Consider the following 20399-nt stretch of genomic DNA (forward strand, 5'->3'; position numbering starts at 1 on the left):
AAGGTGTAATTGTGTGTTACTGGGGCAAGTATCACTCAAAACCTTCAGATATTGATTAAAATATTGAATATAGAATTAGGGATGTCGTTTAATTTTGCTTTGATAGCCATACACCCATCAACCGGTAACTGACTGGTTAATTCTAAGATGACGAACACACTGGACTGCATCTTTCAGTCAGGTTAAGGTGGTGCAGCATAGTGCCAGTACTTCTGGAGGAAATGTTCCCATTTCATTTAGCACGCTTCATTTTGTACCTCATAGGCTTTTCCCGCTGCGCTTAGCCTCAGGCTAAGTGAAACGAGTAGCTGAATGTACGTGTATGCAAATTAACCTGCGCACCAACATGTGTAACTGGTCAAAAATATTCTCTGTGATTAACCGATGAACAATTAAGCACTGGCATTCCTGTTAAGAATACGGATCAATCAGACAAGACCCAGGAAACAGCTACTGTCTTACAATTTAGAAAGCTTAACCTAAAGAAGAAATCAGATTTTAAATTTGCTAACATTTGTAACCTGAAATTGACAACAATGTGTACGCCAGGATTGTTGTTTGAACTCAGAGAATGTGATTGAAAGGACAGTTTTACATCATTTTTTGTTCAACTCTCATCTCTCTCTTTCTGTTCTAGACCCTATAAAGACAGCCCAGGGCTCCCTGTCCCTGAAGGCCTACAGGCTTACCCCAAAACTCATGGAGATCTGCAAAGAGAAAGATTTCACACCTGAGGGGTAAGTGGCTCATAGCGGAACACACACAAATAAAGGCTGTGTATAAATAAATGTCATGACCACATGCACACAGAAGGGAAGGTATTCACAGATAAAGACATGTTTTTATTTGTCCATATACACGGGTTCCCATTGGTTATAGGAATACATAATTAAAATGTTGGCGTTTTAGCTCTTTTGATTCTGCTTATTCAATGGATGCAAATATAGGCCTGTGCATCCACAGGGGAGGCATTTAGTAGCAGTTGATGCTGATGATTTATCAGTTCGCCCTTGCCCGTCAAACAAATGTACCATGTTTGCGCTTTTTCTGACCCCAAGGCTTATCGTAATTGCCTTTAAATTGCAGCTAAAAATGAATGTAATGAGGGGACCATTTTCCGGGCAGTTCAGGGTAGTCCAAGTGCACAGTGCAACACACACATGCATAAACACATGCATGAAGGGACACACACACACACACACAAACACACACATGCTCACAAATCCAAATAAACGGTGCAGTGAAGCAGCCCCAGAGGTATCAAATCACTGTCCATTCAGAACCTTTTCAGATATACATTTTTAAATTGACTAAAAGCAAGTTTATTTGCAGGGAGAAGGGACAATTTAACTGCATCATTTCAGTTCCCTTTCCCGGTTTCCTCTGTATTTCTCCACCTGTGTGTCTCTATTGCCAGTCACTCCATTATTGACCCAGTGTGTTTGGCCCAGAGTCAGGATCCTTCTCATTTCTGCAGCTTTTCATTAGTTCCTATGATTTATTACGGCTCCAATCTGTAGCTATCAGTGTTCCCAATAAAGCCCATGATTGAAAGAAGGTAGCTCTGGGCAGGAACGGACCATATCACCACATAGCAATCTTGTCTCTATCCTATTATTTCCAGAATAGGCTGGAAATCTGAATATCAATAATGTGTCTTAACCCCCCCTCCACGATTTGTGGAAAAAGCAGTCCCTTTCATGTTGATATATTTGATGTCACATAAGCTTGCATATATTTTGTGCACCTTTTTGAAATGAAAGGCTGGATAGATGAGCGCTGAATAGACCCATCCCTTTGAACTGCCCTCCAAGTCCGCTGGGCTATGGAGGCAGTGGTCAATAGCCTCCACTTCAGCACACAATGTGAAGCATCAAATTAGTCGGCCTGCGGAGTCAACCTTTGGCTTTGTCCAGCGGGGACCAACTTGGAAAGAGCGTGGCATTAAATGTGCCAGAGTCTAGTAGGGTTGAGCAATTTGTCCTGCCTATAATGTGCTCTCCTTCTATTTCCTCATAGGCACCTTTTTAGATCGCTCTGCAGGCATTTGAAAAGGTCATAATATGCAGGAAATATTTTAGTGCACCACAGATGGATAATTGTGCAGAGACGTCTAACAAACAGTATTCATATCATTATAGATTTTCCTTATAGACTGCTGTCATCCATACTGATTTTTGTTCACCCCACTCAGAGCCTGAGGCAGGATTGTCCACTTCCATTGCCTCAGAGTCTGTTAAAGTTTGCCCGAGGTGATGCTCGACTTGGAATTGAAAACATTTTTCAAAATTACCTTATCAGAATTAGGTGACGCTCCTCAGGCCTATTCATCACACAGACAAGCATAATACAAACGTCTGTGTTTCTGCTACAGTGCACATGGTGGATTAATGCAGCAAGCGTATCGATCCCATAACAAGCAAGATGCATCTAACAAGGCAACACTGGACGTATACAGACATTAGTTTGTAGCTCATGCACTGTGCACAAGTGACAGGCAGATCAAGGCAGTCAGTCAATGCTATTGGATTTACGTGAGACATTAAGCAAAGTTTGAAGTTCCATTTCGTGTTAACAGGCCCATGTCAGAGAAAGTGAGCGAGAGATGCAGCTTTTAGCTCCTGAGAAACAAGAAGAGGTGGTTAAAAAACGGTTGGTGCTTTGCCCACTTATCAGAACCCATAAACAAGTAATTTAGGCTACCAATTCTAACGCCGCTCGGGGTGGGCCATATGGACACATTGTATCACACCGTTTTCAGATATCAAAATGCAACATGCATAAAATTATTATTCATTTTTGCTTTTATTTGGCTGAGGTGCAATTTACTGGGAAATACAAGCCAAGCGGTAACAGTATAATGCTCCATTTGCAGCTTTTCTTGTAAGCATATGCAAACAGCAAATAAAATGTGGAAATATGTCAAAATCAGGCCTAAGGGTATCTCTGCCCCCAAGAAAACAGATGTTTAATACATGGAGTTGAAAAAGGTAAAAGCATTGAATTAAATTAGGTAATGATGAAAAATCAGAAATAGTACAAACATTGCAGTCTTCCATAACATGTCTGTTTTCTCAGTGCAAAGCCACATTGTAACTTCATCTCTTTGTCTCCTGCCTCTGTCCCCCCCATCCTGTCCTGTCCCTGACTCTGCAGCTTGAAGAAAGCGAACATTGGCTTTGAGCACATGTTCGAGGAGGTGCCTATTGTCATCAAAAACTCCCACCTCATCAACGCACTGATGTGGGAGCTGGAGGACAAGTCCACGGTCGCCGACAAGCACGAACTGCTCAACCTTTCAAGCAGGTCAGACGTGAGCTCATGCAGCACATTTGCCAAGAGAGCCTAAGGCCAGACTCCTCGGTTGTAAAAATGTTAAGAGTGAATGCAGGTACATCTGCTATCTGAATCTGCCGCTTCCAACAGGTTTTTCTCAGGGGACCAGCATTTACAGGGTGTTCCTGCGTGGTCGTGTGCGGCATTGTGAGGTTTTATCAACATCTGTCCTCTATTAAGAAAAAAAAAAAAAATCCAGACCTTCAACCTTGCAAAGAATTTTCTAATCTCACAGTGACCCTGCAGGGAACGTGTCGGTGAATCGAACAGATGTAACTGCTGTTGATCCTCAGGAGTGATTTCAGTTTTTGTATGAGGACGCAGTCATTCATTCCTAAATGAAAATCTTTTTCTTTGTTTGCTTGTTTATTTATTTTGGAGTTTCAGGCCTACTGTTGACAGAGCATGAAAATTGATAATCTTATATTGCACGTTGGTAGGAAGCTTTTCAGTCTTTGGACTTAAAAGTCAGATTTAATGGCATGTTTCCTGCTGTATGGTTACATTATATCATTTTCTTTTCTTTAGCACACTGCCTGCGTCATGCTGTTTTGTAAGCACATATGCAAGATCCAACATGAAAAAAACACTGCCGTAATAAGGTTCATCAACAGACCTCAGTGTGTCTCATCAGCCTCTGTGTAAATTCACTCTGTAATCAAATCCAGGAAAACAAAGGTTATTGATTGAAATTGCATCACCCCAAACCATCCAGCACTACGCAAAGTGTCACCTTGATTTGATTCATTTGCACACAGTTACCATAGTACTGTGCACACACATCTGTCGAAGAATACTGTCGTCTTAAAAGTGTCTTACAAGCTTTAAAACCATGTCATGGTATCGCTTTAAACCTGCAGGCTGCTTTCACAGACATGAGTTAAAGCTGCTTCTAAATTAAAATTGATTTGACATTAGGGAACTCCTCTGCATTAATCTGTGTCTTCCACGCTGTTCCAAAGTGTACCAGATTGGTGGAAAGAATAAGAGCTCTATTGATGTATTTTGCCTTACGATTACCCACCATACATGGTTGTAGTGCTCCATTCAAACAGTTCTTAGGACAGCTGGTTTGATCTAATCTTTTTATTATTCTCACAAAAACCGCACGAAAAGACCAAATCCAACAATGAATTTATCTTAATAATAAGAAGTGGATGTGTTGCCAAAGCTCACACTACCATGTTTAATAGTTTTTAGAAGATAATGGTTTTATGGCACATAGGTACAAGCTATATGAGGCTATGGCTCCACAGACGATACTTGTTAGTAGGATAAATTCTTTGTTGGTCTTTCCACGGAATTTATTGATAGTAACGAACAGTTAAAAATAACAGCAGCCTAATCCTTTAAGACTTATTTTAACCCACCAGATGGGTGAGGGACACAGGTTCAGTACATCTCAAAACTTGCCAGGCATGAAAATGTTTCCAATGACAGTTGAAAAAAATGAAGTTGGTATTATGTATTGTTTTGGCTTCTTGCATAACAGGCATTTGTTGTTTGGATCAGCTCTGCAGTCCACATATTCCAGTTCTTAGACATGTTTGGCCACAATTCTCAGTCTCCATTCTCTCCCATTGGGCCTGTATGGGATGTTTGGTTTGGGATATCAAGTCCAAAAGTAGGTACAGCAAATGCCACATCCAAATGTCAAAACAATACATTTTACTCATAAATGTCTCCAAAAAAACAGAACCTGCCATCAAACTTTGTCTTCCATCACTAATGAGCACAATATGAACAAATATCACCCCACCATATCAACTCACAGCCAGACTCTTTAAGTCTCGCATTTGGATCTCAGAGGCTCTCAGCATCGCTCTCTGGAGAATTTATCAGCAATCATTTATGGAGATAAACTGCTGCAAGTGGAGCAACAGCTGCGAAGCTTCCCCTGGGCAGGTGTGAGAAATTAGCACAATAACGACTCAAAGTGTCGATTCACACGCTGTTAGCGCGCAAAACACACTGTGCTTACTTATATACGGCAGTGTAGCACGTCAGGAGCTGTTGTGATTCTCTTCGTCTGTGTCCTGTGACACAAGTAAGTCATGAATTAAATCAAGACTCCTTTATACAGAGCTCTGCAGAATGCACGTGCCTGACCAACCAAGCTTGGCACCTGCACAGTCATCTCTTAGAAATTGTCAAATAAACTGGAGGAGAACACCTCACTTTTCTTGCATATTTTTCCATTTTCCAAACGACTACTCTGAAGTTGAAACATAGCTTTCGATATGGCCAGAAATGGGGCAGGAGCAGCCTGGCCCTCCCCACGGGTTTCCCAGCACGACTGCTGATGGGATGGGATGGGATGGCGAGATGAAATTGTTTCCCGAAGTTGTCAGATTGCTTCGCAGCTCTGTCCTTGCATTGGATTGTAGCGCCCATCTCTCTACATCTTCTACTGACAGCCCCGCCCTTTTCTCCTCATTTCCACCCCTTCAAAAAAAGATAATGATAATGGGTTTTATTTAATGTTTTTCCTTTTGTATCATTTTCCAATCTGCAGCCCCATTTGTCAATGTCATCTACGTCTAAGGCTGAGTGAATGCAGTTTCACTCCAGCAAACAGGGTTGTTCTTACCACAGATGATGATGTTGATCGTGGTGATGGATTGCGTGAATGCAAATTCATTTATGTAGCCTTTTTTTTCCCCAAACAGCCTTGAAATGCCACATTGCAATGCACTGTTACAAAGCAGCCTGTATTTATGTCAGGCCACAAAGCTTTTTGTGTGTGGGCCATCTTACATGGTCTTCACCGTCTCAAAACATGCCCACAGTGGAGTGGCTCCATTGTTCATTATAAATCATCCTCCAAACATCATATTACTTTTTGTTCTGTGTGAATAAGCCGCTCGTCAGGCCATTACCTGCAGTCTGATTAATGTAATTACCTTTCTGCATGCTGGACAATGGAAGGAAATGTAAACATTGCTTTCTGCTCTACATGAATACCCTGATGATATGTATTAAATAAGGGCATCGACTGCAGGGAGGGGCTTTTTGAGAGCTGCAGCTGTAGCAGGAGAGAGGCAGGTGAGGAGACATAGAGTAACTGGCTCACAGAGGAGGTGGTGACAGAAATGTTGTTGAGAATGAAATACGCAGTGGAAAAATTAGCCTTGACAGACAAACTTCCTCCAATGAGATGGGCTTCGAGATGAGATGCTTTTCATCAGCAGCCAATAGTAGTTTTCTCTGATCTTCAATCGCAGTTTTAAACATAAAGGTAATGGGTTATATGGTATTCAGTCACAAGGATTAGGAATGTGTGTCAAACCCACCTTAAATCCATCTGAAAATATTAATTTCATGCATACTTTTCCTCTCATAATACCATAAGCTTATGTTGGGACAATGTTAGATCAAGTCTATTTCAAGTCCTCTTTAAAACATATTATTCTGCTACAGAAGCAAGCCAGGGATCTATATTGTGCCGCAGTCCATCAGTTAAAAAGGCTCCGTCAGAGTACAATACTCATTACAAGAATGGAAGTCACTTCCTTGGCAGCTTTGTTGAACAACTCTCCTTGTCTGAACTTTCAGTTTATACAATGCCAGCCCATTTTTGCTCTCACATCAGTCCGGCTTTGGAGTTTGCCCTCTATTGTCCTGTGTGACTGTGAGCACACGGGCCCGAGCACACATACATACTGTATGGGCTGCCATTGCACCTGACCTTAAAACAGAATCAGTGATGATAGGGAATCCCTCAGTAGACTTTGATTTCTAATTCAGAATCGATGAGAAGGCTCACCGATCTGTCTGAATAATAAACCCTTTTGGAGCGCGTGACCAGTCAGTGTATAGTCCAGGTTGCGTTATTCAGCATGCAGCTGTTGGAAATGCTACCAATCGTTGTGCACACAATTGAATGAGCAATAGTGTGTTTTCCTTGCTTTGTGTAGAGTAACAGCTGAACATGCTACAAAAACATGAGCAAACACTAAACAGCAGAACAAACTTGATGCAGTTGAGAGCTCAGAAAAAGGATTTTTTTTGTCAGTCACTTCATTTCACTCTTAAAGAGTAGTGTTCTCATTTCAAGATCAAAGTCTTAATGCTGGCTAGTCAAGTATATTTATATAACCCTTCATTACCAAGCATGTGTCAAAGATCGGACTTACACAAGACCTCAAAATGTAGCAAATTAACAATCAGCTGTAAAAAAAAAAACAAAATACTGACTGAATGGATTAAAATGAAATCCAGTGCACTGAATCACGCACACACCCACACCCACACACATGCAGTCACTTCTGTTCAGTCCGGCTCAAACACTTGACACATACATAAACGACAGATGTTCTCAAGGATCCTGCTCTGGCTAAATGAGTTCCTTAGCATATATTATGAATGCACACCTCACAAATTAGCCACCATTTGGCTCGATGAAATAGTTTTAAATGGGTTTTAGTCAGCGAGAATCGATTTCGACACAGTCGGAGGGACACGGTAGGGAAGTGTTATGGTGAGATTTGGTCCTGAGCCATCGGTTTTCATGTTTACAGCTCTGACGCCGCAGTGGAGGGTTGACAAACTGATCACACAACAGTCCTCACAGGCAAACATGACGGGGGTGGAAACTGTGGGAAAAAGACTGAAAACCATCCACCATTCACACATGTTTTTATTTTAAAAACTGAAAGAAGCAGTGAAATCTGACTGGAAACCCATCAGCAATATTCATCCACATGCCTTGAGAGTCCAAACCTCTGAGATACAAGAGCAGCAGAGAGGCTGATTATTTTATCACTTACATTAACACACTTCATGCAGGTGTCGGGCCATAATATGGATGATGTGGCACCGAGAGTCAAGCATGTGAGAACAGCATTATAAATCATCATTAGCAATGTTCGTACAATTATCGGCATGCATGTGGTTACATTAATTTTCTCTCGCTGTGCGAGCAAGCTTGAGGGACTTCATCTGTATGTGTTTGCATGTAAATGTCATTAGTGTGTGAATTATAGGATTCCACAACAATTACCTTCTTAATTTTATTTCTAATCACCTTCATAGCAGCAAAAGTACAAATATACACTTAAAGTGTGCACGCATTGTTTCAAATGGCATGAGAGCATTCAGTCGGCCTTTGCATATGAAGCCTGTGGCAGGTAGTGACAGAGTGAAGGAGCTCTCTAACATTTGTTCTGCTCTTAACGTCAATGCATGTTTCACTACACCTCACTCAAACATCAGGAGGCTGAGGTTTTAAATACAAAACAAATTGGCTCAAATTGACAAGGCGAGTGTGTTTGCCTTGTCAGTTCTGGTTACATTGCAGCTTGTTTCTCAGTGGTGCCAAACCTTAGTTATACTCCATATCAGTCCAAGAAAGGTTTTCCCAATCGATAGTTGCTAGAGAAAGAAAGAGGTAGCAGCTGTGGAGACGGTTACCGGCAGTCGAGGGTGGGTAAGTTCAGACTTGACAAGACGATATTTGAGAGGAGTCGGGAGACAGAAACAGAGGAATATTGATTTATTAAATTGCTAATGGAAAAAAAATCTCACAGTAGTGAGGAAGGTAACTAAAATCACCCACAACATTCTTCCTCCACATATTCACACAAACAATGACACACACACACACACACACACACACAAAACTGTTACATCAGCACAAGTGCACACACAGCCAAAACATACACAGTGTTGGCAGTCCTTGCGGGTACAATTGTCATTTAAATAAACCGTCAGAATCTGTTTTCCCACAGTACATGCTGCATTATGTAGCACCCAAACATTCATAAATGAAAGAATATAATTCCACAGAGGAAAGAACAAGAGGGAGCAAACTTGAAGTGGAGCACTGCAGCCTTGTCGAGGTTGAACTTAAGGCAGCAGTGAGACATCCTGTTAAAAAAGGGGCTCATGGGAGGAGAGAGAAGCGGAACGCTGGTAGAGTTGTGTGTCGAGTGTTGTCAGCACGGCAGTGTTGGGAAAAGATGAGGGATGTAAAACCAGAGCAGGGAGATGTAGCACAGGGAAGAGAGGCAAGGGTCCTGAGGTCTGAGAGACATTTCGTGTCAGATGTCTTTTAGGATGCATACGAGCAATGTATCTGCCGGAGGTGAACTCGGAGATTGGGTCAGAATGGATGGCAAACATTAGACCGTGGAAAAATGTGGCTGTAGCATTTTTAGACTAAAACCACAGATCTCAGAGCTGACCAGCGTTTTCATTGGTGCTGGTCCACGTGTCCTGGCAAATTAAAGAAGATTAAAGTCCCGGACAAATACAAGGAATTCTGGGGAAGTGCTGTCTGTGTTTGTGGACCCTGCTTTCCCATGTTGTTGTGCCCAAGCTACTTACGGGCACACTTGTTTATGCCACTGACAGACTCTGATTGTTATTCCAAGTGTCTGATAGCGTTATGGAAAGGATCTATAAAGAAATGGACCGTTTTGAAAAGAGTAGGATCCTTTTTGTTTAACCAGAAACAGCCGCTGTATCACTCTCTCCAAAGCAACCAGAGCCCATTTACAGATACAGTAATTTTACCCTCATGAAACACACTTCATTCAAACAAAAGAAAAACAAAATGAAACTCACCAAATCTTCTTGGTTGGCCTGTGGGGGAAAACACCAGGTAGAGGCAGAGTGTTTTCACATCCAACTCAAGGATTTATTTTTAGTGGACATTGTGAGCTAGGAGAGATTTAAATATGTGGGAGAGATTTTCCTGATAAAATAACTAATATTCGGATGACAGTAACCCTGGAATGGACATCTTAAAGCTTGGAATTGTGCCTACCTTTAGCGGTCAACTGTAATTCTACCTATCCTTCAACCAACTGATTGGTTGATTGGGGAGAAAAATTCTGCATTTTATTACTGTTATTTTTTTTTACATGAAATTGCCGGTAAAAGATTTATATAAAATGCTCTAATGTGTCCTCATCAGTTTATTAAGAAGCGCTTTTCTGCTTATGAAAGGAGCATCAGTGATTGTCAACCAACCAGTCGACCACTGACCAGAGGGTGTCAGTCGTACTATGTAATGGTGTATGAGAGGCAAACATTGTACTGTGTTTTCAAAAATATAATAGTATACTATGGTAAAATGGAGTAAACATGAGTGTCAGATATAAAGTTTAGGGGTGAATGAAATGTGCGTCACTGCTGCCATCAGCGTGATGGCAGTACACAAACGTGTGAATGACACGCTGACATCTTTCTTCCAGCAACCACCTGGAGAAGAGCCTTCAGCTTCTGATGGACAGAGTGGATGACATGAGCCAAGACATCGTCAAATATAACACCTACAGCCGCAACCTGACGAAGCAACAGCAGCAGAAGCACCAGGTGACTCTCGTTGACACGCTCGCACACACACAAGTTCTCGTGAACTGAAGCGCACGCAGCACCTACAGACAGAATGAGCAAGCAGCAGAAACATCAGCTTGCCAGGATGCCTATACGGGAAAGAGGCGCGCACGCACGCACGCACGCACACACACACACACACACACACACACACACACACACACACACACACACACCTACAGCCACAAACTCAGCAGGAAAACAGCAGGTATATTTCTCTCTCAGCCATGGACACAACCAATTGCAGCTATAATCACAGCAGGCAAGCAGCAGATGCACCAGGTAGCACAAACAAACAAACTCACACACACACACACTCAGACACTGATGTACATGCACCCACTGAGGACCACCAGAAGTAACTACAATAAAAAGCAAAGATTAGAAATCTAAACATTTACTCGCATCTATCTACCGTACATACCATATCTAACAACTACACTCACGTTGATACATATGGATATTCCTCCGCTGCTCTATTCAGCGCTGTAACACTGCGTTCACACATACAGAAAGTGGTAGGCAATCTCTTGCCTCTCACGTCGCTCTGTGGGTATGTTGAGGAGTAATTTACATACTCTGCTCCAACTGTTTGTGATATAGCCGCTGTACCATGCACAGCATCGTTCATTTCCCGTTGCACGGTTTGTTTCCCAGATACAGATTAACTTTGTTTGCTGTCTCACCTGGTTGTCGCTCGCATTCGGAAAAATTTGCATAATGTTGAGCTATTCTCAACTTTCCCCTGTAGTGCCGCTGAGCTCCTTTTTAAATCTGTAGCTCACCAGGCGGCGCTAGACGCAGGGCCACGTTCCATTCGCTATGAATGGCAGCGTATTGCTGTGTGTGTGTGTGAGAGAGTGTTAGAATTTAATTTTGTTTAAATGAGGAGAAAAAAAAACTGCACCGTGTCATCATCTGGTGACCAATCAAACACATGCAGTCCTGGTAGAAGGCTTTGAATCTTGTATTTCTACTGTTTACCTTGCAATTTGTCACAAAACAAGATAATAGGAGTGCTGAAGTGATCACTTTCCAGAGTTTTAAAAACCTGTGCAGTGTTTTGTGTCTGACCAGCCCTGAAACTCGCAGATCTGTTGCCCGAACTGGACTTCCTGAATCATATTTCATTGTCTCACCGGTGCCTGAAGCAATACACCCCCATCAGCACAACCCTTTTCATTGCTGAACCACAGGGCTGTTTTTGGTCTGAGCTCCCACTAACATCCGAGTGGATCTGATCCGCGTCAGTGCAGGAAAAAAAATACATATTTTGTTACTCTTTTATGTATTTTGGGCTCAAGTAGGTTTTCCACAGTCCAAAACACATCTAGTTGGTCTTCTTCATCACTGCTTCTGTCATCCTGAAGTGACGAAGAGCACGTTCAGAAGGTTAAATACCATGAGTCATGCTCAGACAATCTCCTTCAGACTTCCATTGGCATCCAGGGAGAGGCTTGAGACTGCATATGGACTCAAAGCTCGTAATTAAGAAGTCTTTCTTTATTTTAATGAGTAAGTGAAAATCCTCTGTTTTCATCCTTTTTCTGTACCAGTGAAACACATCACGAACACAAACTTAATAAAAGCAGCGGCAGTAGCACAGACACAGCCACACATATACTCCATGTGTGCAGATTCAAGACACGCACACACACACACACCACCTACAAGCACAAACTCAGCCAGAAGCACCAAAAAGACCAGAACAAAACACGCAGGGATGAAGAGTCAGCCACGAACCATCTGCAACTCCAACCTGGGTCAGCTCCATCATAAACATCCTGCACCACACGCAAACACGAGGGGTCACACACTGGTGTACACACACACATTACTCAGGAAAGTGGATGTGTAAAGGCGCAAGATGACTCAGTGATGTGCAGCAAGTGCATGTGTACAAACTTACTCGTACGTTCACACAACTAAATTATTCTGTCACAATTCTCTACAAGTGGAAACGAGGAAATGTGTGAAGTATTAATGTCAGTCGGGGCTGTCCTCATCTTCTCGGCCCACAGCGGCAAAGTTCACACACGTTAGGCGGGCAAACACGCATCTGTGACCACTGGTGGTCCGCCGCACGCACACAGAGCATTCACAACCAGGGCTCTGAAGAAACAAACACCTACGTAGCCACACATCCCCGGGCCAATCACCCACACTGCAGCCATTATGATCCATCATCCTCCCCATCCACCTTTTCATCATCACAGCCCCCAAGCCTCAAACCACACACACACACACTCATGTCACACACAATATCACACAGACAACCCCTTTAATGGTGTCTACGTTTTCCACGTTTCACTCAATTCGCTACAATGAACAAATGGCGCACACAGAGACAAAGAAAGCGAGCCTGTATTACACCTTTCAGACATCTACAGTACTTGCTCCATGTAATCTTGTGCTGTTGACCCTGCTGCTTCCCAGACAAATGGAACCTTATTAATCATCATAGAAAGTCGCAAAAAGGTGCTGTGCTGAGAGGGCTCCATTTTTCATTTATAGAACTCTGAATTTAGTAAATAGCAGGTTCCCAGGCACAACTGTGGTTGGTCTTTGTACCACGAAATTTATGTCCCACTCCATCTGATTTATTCAGTTTCTATTCTTTTTTTCTGTTATTTTCCCAACAAAAGAAGCAGGTAACACTTCGCAAAAGATTAGATGTGGAGCAATGTGTTAATCTTATGAGCCGAGGAATTGTGGTTTATGGTTAATGACACAATTCAGCTACCATTAGATGATTCAGCAATATTTTCCAAGTCATTACTTCTGTGCCATATCATTATTTTTGATATATATACAGAACATAAACACATGAAATGCAGGCCAAATTATTGCTGGGAGTGCATTGCTTTTGTAGCAGATGCTAAGCCTCCAAGACTTCTATGGCAGCTCATAAAAAGGTCATTGCTTCTGAAAAACACATGTCACACATCTGGGCTAGTGTGCCAAAAGACATGTGAGGGGCCGAGCCTTTGAAGGTTCACTGGTGTGATGTAGAGTCTGCTGAAACAGATGGAAAAGTTGCCTGAACCTGACATTTTTTTCAAGAGGCCTGATCCAAAGGAGACCCCAGAATAATTAGACCAGATCGGTCGACCCAAACAGACCCTGATAGAGAGAGAACACCAACACAATCAACATGATTCAGAGCAATTTGGAAGAAGTAATGATCAAAAAGACAATATAATAACAGAGGGGTCCCGCCAAGACCTCTAGTCTAGATGCCAAAATTGGAATTTTTAACCGTCATGCTGAAGCCAAACACAGCATATTGTCAGAAACACAGCATCCCCAGCGTGAAGCGTGGCGCTTCCAGCAGCATGCTGTGGCGATGCTTCCTCTGCAGCAGGCCCTGCGAGGCTAGTGAAGGTAGAGGGTAGAATAAATACAGCAAAATACATAGAAGTCCTGCTGCAGCCTGTGAAAGAACTGCACCGTGCGACAGGATTATTTTCCATCAAGACAACCACCTCAAACGTAGAGCTGCAGCTCCACAGGAGTCCAGACCTCAATCCAATTCAGACTTTGTGGCAGGACTTGAAAACTGCTGTCCCCTCACTCAGTCTCCATGCAACTTGACAGATCCTGAGCAGTTCGTAAAAAAAAAAAACGGGGGGGGGGGGGGAATAGTAGCGAAAGGCATCTCCGCTAATGCTGACTTGAAGGATGTTGTTTTATATTGCACTAAATTTAGATCCGTTTTTATCCTCTTTTTCTTTTTACTTTGATACTTACTTCCAGTGGGGTTGGTAAATCCTTTTTAGGCATTGTATGTCTATATATGGAAGGTGGAGCACAAGTGCAAAACTGTTTTTGTTGGCTCGTTTCTGAAATTTGCATACATTAGCATTTTGATTATGCACAGTCGTGCTGTGACACATTGGCAGGAAAAACAAAAACTGGAGGAGTAACGACTCATTTGAACAAATAGTTAGATTTCTCCATTATTTTTTTGTCTCGGCTGCTCTCGTCGGCTTCAGTCACCTGTAAAGTTGCGCTGTGGGACGTTTGCTTGAAAGCACTGGAGTTGCTCCTTTTTCCTCGTCCTCCTCCTCCTCTGCCACAACCTCCCGTTCTGCCGGCCCGTGTCAGTCTCTCCTCCATCTTTCCAAATTAACAAGGCCTGTAGGTTCTCCAGAGACCCGGCACCTCACTGATTTACCGACTGTCAGGCCTCCACAAATCACTCCATCCCTGTCAGCATTTATAACTCTCTATCTCCCCTATCTCTTCTTTCATCTCCACGTTCCTTTACATCCCACTTCCTTCCTGTTACTGCTTCCATTGGCCATCTTTTTCTTCCTCTCCTCACTATCCACGGTCACTTTGGGCTCTTTGCATCTCTCTATCTCTGTTTCTCTGACTTAGTGCCGTTTTTGTCCCTTCTTTTTTACTCCCACTCCTTACTCCCTCACCTCCCCACCTCTCATCTTGCATCTCTCACCTCCACCCCCCCATGCCTTCGCCTTCTCCTTCCCTCTCCATTTTCTCTTTAACCGTCTACTCCCTTTCCACATTCCTCACTCTCAATGCTATCTTTTTTCCCTTTCCCCCCCGTGCAGCCTCCCTTCTTATCTAATGCCACCTGTCTTTCTCCCTCTCTCTCCCTCCAGTACCTTCAGAGGCGGCAGCAGGAGAACGCCCAGCGGCAGAGCAGAGGGGAGCCTCCGCTGCCTGAGGAGGACATCACTAAAATGTTCAAGCCCCCCCAGCCTCCGCCACGCATGGACACGCTGCTTATTGCAGGTACGCACACACACCCATACACACAAACACACAACCTCCACGCACGGACAGCACTCGTCACCACTGAGCCCCCCCTCGCTCCAAACTCCATCAGCCGCCTCTGCTCCCCTCGCAGGGGCTCAGGTTCTGTTTTGTAATTATCTCCGCCATTATCTTGAAATTACATTAATTTAAAGTTTATTGACTCAATCTCCAACTCGAAGCGGCTGTTTTGCTGCTGTTTCGCACCGTTCAGCTTTCACGCTGTTCGTCTCTCCACTGCCTTCTGACGACGTTCTGATCCTTCCGTTTACTCTGGTTCCCACTAATTTGATGTTTTGCTGTGCTGCTGTTCCTCCCTCTCCCCCCGCCTCTGCTTGGTTGTGTGCATGTGTGTGTGTGCAAATGTATGTATGTATATATGTGTCTGTGGGTGTTTGTTTGTGTTTTTGTGTGGGGGCGCATGGATGCATGTGGCTACCCTCCAACAGGGCAAATTAACAACTACTGCCAGAACGTGAAGGAATTCACCTCTCAGAACCTCGGGAAGCTGTTCATGGTTGAGGCTCTACAAGGCCACAACTAGAGGAGAGAAACGGGGGAGGAATCTGCAGGAGGTGGACAGAGCGCACAGAGGAAGGAAAACAGAAATTTGACAGAGATGCAAAACCACGTTGGCAATGGCTGGAGGAGCACTGCGCCCTTCATCATATTCTCAGAATTTATTCATTGTTTTTATGCCTAGCTCCATCTTGGATACAGAATTATCTTTGAAGATCTCTTGATTTTGATTTCAATAAAAGTCTTTCATCTCTACGTCTTCTCTGACTATGTTTTCACAGCTGAACTGTATTCTGCTTTTGATGGTAATTGCAGCACATTCTCCTGCAGGCTTGGCCAGTGTTTTGCCTTTTGCTCTACAGAAATGGTTAGTTTTGTCCACAATGTTAATAGCTAGAATGGGGCTTGATTCATAATACAAAATCACACAATATAAGAGTATGTATGCATAATTTTATTGGTACATGCCTTCATCTTGTTGTTCAGACATCAAGCAGGTGGAACCAATTATTAGTGGATTTGCCAAGTGTCCGTTTGCATGGTGCGAACAATGAACAGAAATATCAGTGAAAGTTGAGCGTTAAATGAAATGCCAGTTACACGACTCGGCACCCGCTGTCTCACTGCACTAAATAGACTTTTGATTGTGTCTTTTTTTTTCCCCCTGAAGTGAAATTAGACAACACACCAGAATCTGCCTTTCCTCCACACAGCTAGCAATTAGCACCTGTTTATTTTTAGGATGCAAAAACAAAGTCCCAACAGTGAAATTTGGCTCGAAACAAAGATTTCTTTTGTCGTTGAGTTTTCGAGACAACATTTGAGGGAGGAACTGCAGGTATGCCAAGTGACAGACTGAGAGAAGCTGTCATCTGCACCAGGTGACATTCCTTATTTAGTGCTGTTCTGTCTGTAATTGCCAAAAAAACCTTAAATTATTTAACACATTTTTAGAGACAAGAACAACAAGGGAATCAAAGTGTTTTTGGAGTTTACTCATAAAAACACACAGAAAGCTGTGCTGCTGATGACAATGAATGTGAACCGTAGTTAAAGACAAACATCACAGGGAGCATTATACATGATGAGAAAAATGGGTTTAAACATAGACATGATTGTCATGTGTTCATCTTCAAAAATACTTCCTATATTTATTAATGCTTATTGACTCTTTTGCCCCTTTTATTTTTTATTACAGGCTTATGAGAGGACAGAAGCAGCCTGAGCACGACTGAGATCTACTCAGTAAGAAGTCAAACGCAGGGTTTTGAGTTATTTTTATGACCAACAAAGTTTATGACGTTCACTGAGAGTGCTTCGACCTTCCTGATGTAGAACAGGAAATTCTCATTGTTGCCTTGATGATGTTTCTGTCTCTACCTGCCTGAACAGCGACAGTTATTCTTAATCCCATCTGCTATCCTACAGATCGACTCTTCATCTGTCATTTTTTATGCTTTTGCGCAGCTCCATCACTTCCATTCACTTCAGTTTACTTCAGCATAATCCACTCAGTATCAAATGCTGCTTTCTAGGGAGTACTAGGAACACAATATTAGCAAGACTTTAACCTACAGCCATGCCAGCAGCGCTGTGAGGCTGTACTTTGGCACAGTGGTGCTTTGAACTAGCTGGTGACATCCTCACTGTGACAGACACTGTACCATATTTAGCAGGTATGCTGTTTTCCATGTTCACCTTAGTTTAGAGTGCTACTATGCTAACATTAGCTAATTAACACTAAACACAGCTGAGGCTGATGGCAATTTTTTTTGCAAGTAGATAAGTACTGAAAAGAATAAAAACGTTGACCTGATGGCACCGTATGGGAAGCCAAAGTGATTATAATTCATCCTGAGGAGTGGAAGAACATCTGTACAAATCTAGCAGTTAGCGGTGGTCCATCCATTAGTTGTTGAGGCGTTTCAAGCCAGTAGGATTCATCTTCTGGGGAGCATGAACACTGTACAAAATGTCATGGCAGCAGTTCGCTTGAAAGCTCACTCAGGCTGCATTTTTGGCTGCAAGGATTTCCAGATGTGCGTCCCACCTCTCCACAGCTTTTGCCGCTGACCTTGTTCGATCATCAGGGGCCAGTGGTAAAGCCCACCTCAACAGAACTGCCAGATAAAACTTATTTATTTTTGTAGTTCGATTAATGTATTTATTACCAGAGCTCAAAGTTTTTGAGCTCATAGCCTCTGATTTCTCTCGCTTTGTGGTCAAACGCTTTGCAGACCTGGATTTCACCCGGAGAGCAAACGCTGGAAGGCCTGTACCCTTCTGCTCGAAGCGTCATCCTGAAACAAACTTTTGCTGACTGCTCAGTAACATCTAAGTCCTCCTGCATGAGGGCATCAGCTAAACACCTCACACAACTGTAAGCCTCTTTCTGATGATGCTCTGCACAGTATCGCATATCTCAGAATTACTCCTGGAGTCGTCGGAAGCACGGCAGCTCATTTGGGGAGCTTGTCACCGGCGTCCACTCCATCCAAGAGCACGACGCTGACTGATGGCGCTTCTCGCTCCATTTAATAAGCAAGCCGCTTCATTGTAGAATAATTACGCCGCATCTCCACGCGCTCCGTTGTTCTCCCTCGACCTGTGGTTAAACGGCGTCGTCTCATTCGCCGGATGATGTTATTTAACTTGTCATCGGCGTCGCCTGGTCGAGCAATAAGTTGTAGTGTTCCTGCTTGTCATCAGCGCAATGTCGTTAACAATAATTACAAGTCAACCAACATGATGAGCGCTGATTCAGAGCAGCGACGCTGGAGCGGGAGATGATTTCTCCCCCAAATCTGAACATGTGTCCCTGACGGGCTGGCAGCATGGGCGATATTAAGGCACCGCAGAGGGCTCAGCTGATATTTATTAATTGCGCTATCTGCTGCTTTGACAGGCACACCTGTGCGCGTGATGGATGTGTTGTAACATATGATGTGAGACATTGATTGGCATTTGATTAGTGTGTGTTGTTTGTCATTCTGAAGGTGTGCCGTTGGGTGATGCTGCCCTTGAGTGGCTGACTGGGGCGCAGCCCCCCCTCCGTAATCCCGGGATGTGTGAGGAATCACAAGCCTTAAAACGGCCTCAGCAGAGGCGCAGGCATTGTGTGGAGCCGCTGTCGCCCCTGCAGAGTGCAAACACGGTGACAGAGGCCCCGCTTGTATTTAAAGTGGCAGTGTTTGGTTTGGAGTGGAGAGCAGTTTGGACTGAATCATGCAGTCACGGCAGGGCTCAAGGGCAATAGAGTGGAGGCGCAGGGGAGTCAAAGCCGGTGTGTTGTTTCCACGTTACTCCACAGTCATATGAATCGTGACATTAACTGTTGAATGTCGTGTTAAGCAAAGATGAGGATGAAGAAATCATAGGGTCATTAAAGAAGCTACTTTATCTGGTTCCCAGAATGAAACTACAAATTATAAGGCATTGAACAATATATTGTTTATAAAAAGTCATACTTAATACACAATAGTGCAATTCTAAGCTACAACTTCTGAGCATGTGCAGTTGATATATAAAGCAGTATAACATAGCTATGATGATATGACATGATATATCAGTACACAGACAAACAATACAACGTGGTATGAAACATTAACATCTTATACACATGTGCAAATCATTCACAGGCAAGTTTAAAATCTATTTGTTCTCCCTCAATAAAAACCTCACAATCCCTGAATGTGCAATTAGTCTTTGCTTCAAAGGTCTTACTGCTGACCGGAAGATCACACGATGCTGCTGCACTGAGTCCATCCTCAGTGGATGTGTGCTGAAGGTTTCAAGGGTCACCATCACACTTGTGTAAAGTTGCAAATTGAGACCATGGTTGGTTTTCAAACTAGTTGGGAAATCCTGCTAACATGCACACGTCTTTAAACTGAGATCTAAGGCGGGCGAAGAGAAACTTTCCCCTTCGGCAGACAAGCAAAATACGTTTTTCACTGGACCAAAGCTTTAAAATATCATTGTATTTGCTCGCAACTACATTAATGTGTTATATATTTCTAATTTGCTTATAAAAGCTAAATAGAGAGCTTGGATCAGTGTTACCCACTTATGTAGCACATGATTGTTATTTATGTTAGCTGTTACTGATCAGAGTTGTCCTCTGGAGTGTATCCATCGTGCCATCATGAGCGCAGGCTGTACAAATGCAACAGAGAGCGAGATCGTGCTGAAACACACTCGCAGCCCTCAGTGTGTCCAGACACTTCACCTTTATACCCTCTCGAGGCACCAATGTGGATTTTAGAAGTGCAGAGTGTCTTTGCCTCATTGTGCAGCTCGTTTTGAAATGTTAAACCGTTTGGAAGAAAGAACCCCACAGCAGCTGCATTCGTGATTTTCTCTCCCACACAATCCCGCTCAATTGACCGTGAGACTGCTGTGAGTCGGTGAAAATGAGAATG

General features: G+C 43.2%; 1 protein-coding gene across 1 annotated transcript in view; it reads left to right on the forward strand.

Annotated features, from left to right (window-relative positions):
• LOC121610655 (eukaryotic translation initiation factor 3 subunit H) overlaps positions 1–16233 on the forward strand; it is a 51888-nt gene extending 35655 nt beyond the window's left edge. Inside the window, exons 4-8 of the mRNA XM_041942877.1 lie at positions 638–737; positions 3157–3306; positions 10536–10656; positions 15306–15438; positions 15909–16233. Coding sequence (XP_041798811.1) covers positions 638–737; positions 3157–3306; positions 10536–10656; positions 15306–15438; positions 15909–16003 — 599 coding nt within the window. The 3' untranslated portion in view covers positions 16004–16233. The remainder of the gene's footprint in view (positions 1–637; positions 738–3156; positions 3307–10535; positions 10657–15305; positions 15439–15908) is intronic.
• Positions 16234–20399: the final 4166 nt, after the last annotated feature.

Source organism: Chelmon rostratus, chromosome 8 (genome assembly GCF_017976325.1).
Source record: "Chelmon rostratus isolate fCheRos1 chromosome 8, fCheRos1.pri, whole genome shotgun sequence".
Classification (NCBI taxonomy): domain Eukaryota; kingdom Metazoa; phylum Chordata; class Actinopteri; order Chaetodontiformes; family Chaetodontidae; genus Chelmon; species Chelmon rostratus.